General features: G+C 49.3%; 1 protein-coding gene across 1 annotated transcript in view; it reads right to left on the bottom strand.

Annotated features, from left to right (window-relative positions):
- The window catches only part of LOC133440809 (NLR family CARD domain-containing protein 3-like), a 17,397-nt gene extending 9,682 nt beyond the window's left edge, over positions 1-7,715 (bottom strand). Inside the window, exons 1-6 of the mRNA XM_061718132.1 lie at positions 7,633-7,715; positions 7,325-7,402; positions 6,987-7,118; positions 4,339-4,417; positions 3,608-3,803; positions 1,391-3,161 (exon numbers count right to left, since the gene is read on the bottom strand). Coding sequence (XP_061574116.1) covers positions 1,391-3,161; positions 3,608-3,803; positions 4,339-4,417; positions 6,987-7,118; positions 7,325-7,402; positions 7,633-7,715 — 2,339 coding nt within the window. The remainder of the gene's footprint in view (positions 1-1,390; positions 3,162-3,607; positions 3,804-4,338; positions 4,418-6,986; positions 7,119-7,324; positions 7,403-7,632) is intronic.
- Positions 7,716-8,786: the final 1,071 nt, after the last annotated feature.

Here is an 8,786-nt window from a genome sequence, read left to right as displayed (position 1 = left end):
TTCCTCTGAGATCAGACAGCCTGACAGCCTGCAGACACACAACACAGGTCTATGCATGTTCTTTGCTCAAGTGTCCTGCTGCAGACACACAACACAGGTCTGCTGCATGTGTCTGCTCAGGTGTCCTGCTGCAGACACATTTAGCAGCATGTTCTCTGGAACTGGAAAAGACTTGAATGAATCCTGACCTGAGAGACTCCAGGTGACAGTGTGGACTCTCCAGTCCAGGACACAGCTGCTCCAGTCCAGAATCCTGCAGGTCGTTGTTGCTCAGGTCCAGTTCTGTCAGACTGGAGGACTGAGAGCTGAGAGCTGAGGACAGAAGTGGACAGATGTTCCCTGAGAGGTGACAGTCACTCAGTCTGCAGACGGAAGAAAAGAACAACAACCAGGTTATTTCACTGTTGTGGAAGAAAATGTAGTTGTGTCTCCAACTGTTCTGCTGGTCTTCAGCTCATCCTGCCCCCCCAGGACAAACAGAAATGAAAGTGTTTCCTTGTCAAAGTTCATGCTTGTGTGTGATTTTAGGTCCAATGTATCATTAAAGTCTCTGGAAATGAAAGAACCAGCGTAAACTCACTCATGTGAGGTTGTGCTGAAAAAAAGACCCAAACAAGTGAAGAAAACATGAAATGTGGAGGCCAGCTGACAGTCCTGCCGGGGCCCCGGACAAAAATAATCTAAGATGGGCCCCCCTGCGCCTGGATCTATCCTTCTCCCTCTTCTTCTCCTCTCACTCTGCTCTTCAGGTTTTTATACAAGCTAATGGACGTTAACATTAGAGATAGCCAGCCAGGTGAAGTAACAAGGTTGGTAAACGTTGTAACTGTTTCTTACCTTGCTCTACGCTGACTTCATTAATTCCAGCTTCACCGTCACCACCTTTTTAAAATATTGGTGTAGAGAATCTCTGAGGCCTCTATTTTCTTCTTCTCTTCTTCTCTTTTCTCTTCTTTTCTGAGCACCAGACTTGTGCTGACCGGACATTTTGACCATTCTAATGGTTGAATTAAATGATAACATCAAATTTTGATCAGCGGCCAAACCATTTTAGTGTTGGGGGTTCTTGACCACTATTTTCAAGGACAATTAGGAAGAAAACAAATAACGATCTTTTATGTAACTTAAATACTACATATTTTTTTCCACAAATAGGCATATTTTGAAACATTTTTTAAAAATGATTCCATAATTTAATGAGAATAAAAAAAATAAATAAAAAAAATAAAATAAATTGAGGCCAGTTCTGCCCCCTCCCCCCCTACCCTGGGCCCGGGACAATAGACCCGTTTGTCCCCCCCTATCGGCGGGCGTGTGTGGAGGTAAAACCAGACTTAATCAGAAACTAGCCTCCACTCCAGAGGTCCAACATGTGTCTGTTGGTACTTACATAACTTTCTTGGAGGCTTTGACCACCGGCAGCAGCCTCCGTAGAGCCTCCTCTGAAGCTGAGAACTTCTTCAGGTCAAACACCTCCAGATCTCCTGATGACAGTAAGATGAAGACCAGAGCCGACCACTGAGCAGGAGACAGTTTATCTGTGGAGAGAGGTCCAGACCCCAGGTACCGTTGGACCTCCTCCACCAGAGACCGATCGTTCAGTTCATTCAGACAGTGGAACAGGTTGATGCTTCTCTCTGCAGACAGATCCTTACTGATCTTCTTCTTGATGTATTCAACTGTTTCCTGATTGTTCTGTGAACTTCTTTGTTCTGGTTCCAACAGACCTAGTAGGAGGTTCTGATTGGTCTCCAGTGAAAGACCCAGGAGGAAGCGCAGGAACAAGTCCAGGTGTCCGTTGGGACTCTCTAAGGCCTTGTCCACAGCTGTCTGATAGAGGTCAGTCTCTGTGTTCCTTTGTTCCTCCAGCAGGTTGACTCCAGAGTTGATGAAGGTCAGACGGACATGAAGAGCAGCCAGAAACTCCTGAACACTCAGATGGATGAAGCAGAAGACCTGGTCCTGGTACAGGCTGCTCTCCTCTCTAAAGATCTGGGTGAACACTCCTGAGTACACTGAAGCCTCTCTGACATCGATGCCACACTCTCTCAGGTCTGATTCATAGAAGATCAGGTTTCCTTTCTGCAGCTGCTCAAAAGCCAGTTTTCCCAGAGACTCCACCATCTTCCTGCTCTCTGGACTCCAGTGTGGATCCGTCGCAGCTCCTCCGTCATACTTGACCTTCTTCAGTTTGGCCTGGACCACCAGGAAGTGGATGTACATCTCAGTCAGGGTCTTGGGCAGCTCTCCTCCCTCTCTGGTTTCCAGGACGTTCTCCAGGACGTTCTCCAGGACCGTAGCAGTGATCCAGCAGAACACTGGGATGTGGCACATGATGTGGAGGCTCCGTGATGTCTTGATGTGGGAGATGATCCTGCTGGTCTTCTCCTCTCCTCTGATCCTCTTCCTGAAGTATTCCTCCTTCTGTGGGTCAGTGAACCCTCTGACCTCCGTCACCATGTCAACACACTCAGGAGGGATCTGATTGGCTGCTGCGGGTCGTGTGGTGATCCAGAGACGAGCAGAAGGAAGCAGGCTCCCCCTGATGAGGTTTGTCAGCAGCACGTCCACTGAGGTGGACTCTGTTACATCAGTCACAACCTCATTGTTGTGGAAGTCCAGAGGAAGTCGACTCTCATCCAGACCGTCAAAGATGAACACGACCTGGAACTCTTCAAACATGCACATTTCTCTGGTTTCAGAGAAGAAGTGATGAACTAGTTCCACCAAGCTGAACTTCTCCTCTCTCAGCACATTCAGTTGTCTGAAGGTGAATGGAAGCAGGAACTGGATGTCCTGGTTGGTTCTGCCTTCAGCCCAGTCCAGACTGAACTTCTGTGTTAGGACTGTTTTCCCGATGCCGGCCACTCCCTTCGTCATCACCGTTCTGATTGGTCCTCCTCTTCCAGGTGGGGGTTTAAAGATGTCTTCCTGTCTGATGGCTGTTTCTGCTCCGTCTGGTTTCCTGGAAGCTGCTTCAATCTGTCTGACTTCATGTTCATGGTTGACCTCTCCGGTCCCTCCCTCTGTGATGTAGAGCTCCGTGTAGATCTGCTCCAGAAGGGTTTTATTTCCTGCTTTAATGATCCCCTCAGACACATGCTGGTATTTCTTCTGCAGCTGAACTTTGAGTTTGGATTGACAAACGGCAGCCACTGTCTCTAAATAAAGATAAAGAAAACCACTTAGTGCTTTAAAACCAGCCCACAACAAGTTCTACTTCCTCTAAAGAATCAACATTTCAACATTCACTGATCAGCCGTTCAATGAGGAGTATTGAAGCGTTTTCCTTCCAAAAACCCTCCGATCAATCAGAGGAACAACAACAGTGTTTCCTCTACGATTCACTTCAGACACACAAGTTGTCTTTGTTTTGTGTTTGCTGGAACTGAATATTGAATCCACACGGTTCAACTCTTTAGAATAAAACTTTAATTTACTGGGATATTAATGACCCTATTAATGAGATGTTCCTAACAGAAGATGAGCTGAGTTCCTCCACCTTCCAGTGGGTTTAATGTTGTGTCTGATCTGTGAATGTCGGTCCTCTACTGAGACATTGGGTGTGGTTTATCCAGCAGCTCAGATGTTCAGAGAAACGTCTTACTGCTCTGCAGGAGGTCGGCCAGCTTCTCCTGCTTCCTCCTCCTCAAGAACTTCACTGTGATCTTCATGAATGTCTCTCTGATGCTCTTCTGCTCTTCATCTTCATCCTCCTCCAGACTCTCTGAGGATTCTGGGTAATCTGGACTCAAAACCTTCTGGATCTTCTTCAGCTCAACCTTCATGTCGTCCTCCAGCAGCTGGAACAGAAGACCACATGAAGGACACAACCAGACTGAAACCATGACAAACATCAGGTCCATGATGGACAGACTGACAGTCCACTGGTCTCCAGAGACCAGCATGGAGACAAACATCAGGTCCATGATGGACAGACTGACAGTCCACTGGTCTCCAGAGACCAGCATGGAGACAAACATCAGGTCCATGATGGACAGACTGACAGTCCACTGGTCTCCAGAGACCAGCATGGAGACAAACATCAGGTCCATGATGGACAGACTGACAGTCCACTGGTCTCCAGAGACCAGCATGGAGACAAACATCAGGTCCATGATGGACAGACTGACAGTCCACTGGTCTCCAGAGACCAGCATGGAGACAAACATCAGGTCCATGATGGACAGACTGACAGTCCACTGGTCTCCAGAGACCAGCATGCAGATGGACATCAGGTCCATGATGGACAGACTGACAGTCCACTGGTCTCCAGAGACCAGCATGCAGATGGACATCAGGACAACAGGTGGAGACAGTTGTTGTTCATGTACAGACCTGAAAGACGGAGTCCAGCTGGGTCTGATGCTGCTGGACAGACGGACCACTGGGGGACTCTGAGATCTGCTGGTCCACTCTGTGGAGGAATCATGAAGAACTAGGTCACATGATGTCTGAAGGTCCATGGAGTCATGTTTGGAAGAGGACAGTCCACCAGAGGACTTCCTGTCCTGGTAAAGGTTCTCTGGTCCTCCTGAGACTGAGGACGTCCACATCTTTCTCCCAGTACCAGCTCTCAATCTGGTGGTACAAGAAGGTCCAGCAAGTGTCCACAAAGACCAGCTTCCGCCCACCAGCTCGAGCTAATAGATCCACTGAGGACGCCATCGCCGTAGCTCTACACTCTGCTTTGACTCACCTGGAGCAGCAGCAGAGCTACGTCCGGATGCTTTTCGTGGACTATAGCTCCGCCTTCAACACGATAATCCCAGACATCCTCATCACAAAACTGACCTCCATTGGCCTGCCCCCTCTCACATGTGCCTAGATCAAAAACTTTCTCACCAACCGACCCCAGACTGTGAGACTCTGCCCCCACCTGTCCTCCACCCACATGCTGAGCACCGGCTCCCCACAGGGCTGTGTGCTGAGCCCCCTCCTGTTCAGCCTCTACACCAATGACTGCAGTCCGACCCACAACAACCTGATAGTGAAGTTTGCTGACGACACTACGGTGGTTGGACTCATCTCAAAGGGGGACGAGGAGCCTACAGAGAGGAGGTCCTGAAGTTGACAGCCTGGTGCTCAGAGAACAACCTCACTCTGAACACCGGGAAAACCAAGGAGAACTGTGGCAGGGTGGAGGAGCAGCCACTCAGGTTGATTGGGGACAGGTGTGTCCCATCAACCTCTCCACCCTGCCTGCCTTCATAAGGCGTGGCTGCACAGCAGCAAGCGCTGTTGGAGAGGCTGCTGAAGCCGAAGCACGTGTGTCCTGGGTGTTCTGGTGAATAAAGAGGTTTTGCACTGAAACTCCGTGTCCTCTCTGTCCTGTCGGTCGGGCCCCCGTAGCACTCGCCCTGCTACATTGGCGCCCAACGTGGGGCCCGACAGGATGGAGGAGGGAGGCACGGAGCGGGCCCTGGAGGCGCTGGCCCATGCCCTGGCGGACCTGGCAGCCGTGCTTCAGGGCCAGGGGAGCAGCAGCTCGCGGCGCTGGAAGCGCTGGTGGCACCGCAGCCGGCAGGGCGGGAGGCAGAGGCTGCGGGACCCGCGGAGCGACCCACCCCGGTGCCAGTGTAGCAGGGCGAGTGCTATGGGGGCCCGACCGATAGGACAGAGAGGACACGGAGTTTCAGTGCAAAAACCTCTTTATTGACCAGAACACCCAGGACACACGTGCTTCGGCTCCTTCACAGCAGACCAACCCCTTCTCCAGGAGCAGCCACACCTTATAAAGGCAGGCAGGGTAGAGAGGTTGATGGGACACACCTGTGACCCATCACCTGAGGGGCTGCTGCTCCTCCACCCTGCCACAAGAACATTGTCAACTTCAGGAACAAGAACACCAACCCAGCCCCCCTCTACATCAACGGCCAGAGAGTGGAAAGGGTCCACTCCTTACGGTTTCTTGGCCTCCTCATCTCTGAGAGCATCTCCTGGTCTGAGAACATCACCGCCATCACCAAAAAGGCTCAGCAGCGGCTGCTCTTCCTGAGAGTTCTATGGAGATACAAGCTGGACCCCAGCCTGCTGCTGACCTTCTACCTCTCATCCATCCAGAGCCTGCTGTACTGCATTACAGTCTGGTACGGCAGCTGCACTGCTGCGGACAGAGGAAGGCTGCAGAGGTGAAAGCAGCGCAGAGGATCATCGGCTGCCCCCTCCCCCCCTCACGGACATTTACACCTCCCGCTGCCTCAGCAGAGCCACTAACATTATTAAAGACAGCTCCCACCCCGGCTCTGACCTTTGACCTGTTTGACCTTCAGGAAGACGCTACAGAGTCATGAGGTCAAAAACTAACAGACTTAAAAACAGCTTTTCCCCCAAAGCCATAATCACCCTGAACAACATGTGAATGTCTTCGTTACTGTTTTTACCGTGCAAAACTTCTATCTGTGCAATAATCCATTACATGTGTAACTATATACTTTCATCTGTAAATAGAATCTTTGGTCTTCATTATTCAAATGCACCTTAACCTTTTTTATATTATTTATATTTCTTATATTCTTATATTTCTTATTGTTTGCACTATTATTTCTTATTTGTCTTGCACTGGAGAAGTGATGCTGCTTTCAATCTCACTGTACCAGGTACATTGACAATAAAGTATTCTATTCTATTCTATTCTATTCTATTCTATTCTATTCTATTCTATTCTATTCTCATCAGATCAATGTCCACATGGTTCCAGGAACCATCTGTCCTCCTGCATCCAGCAACACCGTCCACCTGAGGAGAACTTCCTCCCTAAATGATGTTGCAACCTCAGCAGAAAGATGCCCCTGGTGGACAAACCGCTGAACTACAGTCACTCAGAAGAGACTCCAACACCCCCTTTATAGTCTGCTGTGTTTCTGGAAACATCAACAACCATCTAAGAACGGCAGCAAAACAGAGAAATGTTCACTTTAAACATGTTACCATGGAAACGTTTCAGTCTCAGTTACGTTTTTCAGAAACATTTATGTAAAACTCACTTCACTGAGGAAGATCGTTGGGTATCTTTAAACTCCCAAATTAAATCCTTTGATGCATCACTCTTCAAGGACACACAGCTGGGACCAGGTCCAGGTCCAGGACCAGGTCCAGGACCAGGTCCAGATTGTCTCCTGTAATAAAGGTGTTTGGTGACGTCAGGTCATGTTCTGGTCTCTGGAAAGATCCTAGACACAACTTTTATTGTAATAGATGCTTTATAGATAAAACTGAACTGAAAATTATAAAGACGCATATTTTTAAAACAAAAATAATCATGTTACGATAAAAACATTTCAGTCTCTTTTACGCTTTTCAGAAACATTTATGTAAAACTCACCTCACTGAGGGAGATCGTTGGGTATCTTTAAAATGAATAATTAAATCCTTGGATCTGTCACTCTTCAAGGACACACAGCTGGGTCCAGGTCCAGGTCCAGGTCCAGGTCCAGGTTCAGGTCCAGGTCCAGGTTCAGGTTCAGATTCAGATTCAGATTCAGGTTCAGATTCAGGTTCAGATTCAGGTTCAGATTCAGGTTCAGATTCAGGTTCAGATTCAGGTCCAGGTCTCCTGTAATAAAGGTGTTTGGTAACGTGAGGGCTGAACTCTGACGTGCAGAAGAGTCATGGACAGTTAGATCATCTCACCTCTCTTCTTCTCTCCCAGGTTTTCCCCTTGGGGAGGTTCTGGAGGGAAGGACTACCTCCTCTCTGCTCTGACCCAGACCCATGCTGCTGGATTCACATCAGCTCACACACCTTCTACCTTCACCTGCAGAGGAAACACACGTCATGGTAGATGTACAACCACCAGCTCTGACTGATCTTCAGCTTCATGTCCGACAGCAGTGAGGAAGCTGCTGCACTTCTACTATCCCACCACTAGATGGAGTCGTGGAGCTGCAGCTCAGCTCACACCCTCAACACACATTTACACTCCATTTAATCACACGTTTGCTCTTAGTTTGTCTCTGGGACAGAAGATCATCTTTGACTCTGAATTACTGAAACACCTTAGACCCTGTAAGTAAGAACAAACACAAAGGGCAGATGTTTATCCATTTTAGGAGTAAAACTGTGGAACTCGTTAGACCACGACCTTAAATTAGCAAACTCAATAAAAGCATGTCACGGCTCAGACAGGACAGAGAACCCAAATGCACAACACCAGGCAGGATCAGAGTCCAAGAGGCTTTAATCTTTGTCAAAAGGCAGGCAGGGGTCAAACCGGGTAGTCAGGCAGATCAGGCAAACAAAACCAAAACGGGCAGGCAAAAATCCATAAAAACCAAGAATCATGCAGGGTTACAGGCAGGCAGGCAGGAACAGGACAGAAATCAGGAAGGCTGGAAAGCGAGGCAAAAGCACACGACAATCTGGCAAACAAGAAGGTGGAAATGGGCCGGTATATGAGGGGAACTGCTGATGAGGGAAACCAGGTGTGGAGCTGGGTGGGGAAGCACAGGTGAAGGGAATGAGTGGATCTCTGGCTGATTAAGGTGGCAGGATCTGGAAAAACAGGGGAGTGAGTTAAACAGTAAAAAAACCTACCCTACACTGTGAAACTGTGACAGAACCCCCCCCTCAAGGGACAGATTCCAGATGTCCCAAAACCCCCCACCCCGGGCAGGAGGAGGGGTCCCGGAGGAGGACCCCAGCCAACACATGGCCAAAGCTCCGGGGCCGTCCTCGGTGCCGGGCAGACCGACGAGGCAGTTCGGGGGGGTCGCCCTTGGGGCATAACAGGCGGATCCGGGGGTCGGTCTGGGGGCTTGGCAGACTGGTCAGGGGGTCGGTCTGGG

Source organism: Cololabis saira, chromosome 3 (assembly GCF_033807715.1).
Source record: "Cololabis saira isolate AMF1-May2022 chromosome 3, fColSai1.1, whole genome shotgun sequence".
Taxonomy (NCBI): Eukaryota; Metazoa; Chordata; class Actinopteri; order Beloniformes; family Belonidae; genus Cololabis; species Cololabis saira.
The sequence above is the reverse complement of the archived record's forward strand: the minus strand, read 5'-3'. Positions and strand labels throughout refer to the sequence as shown.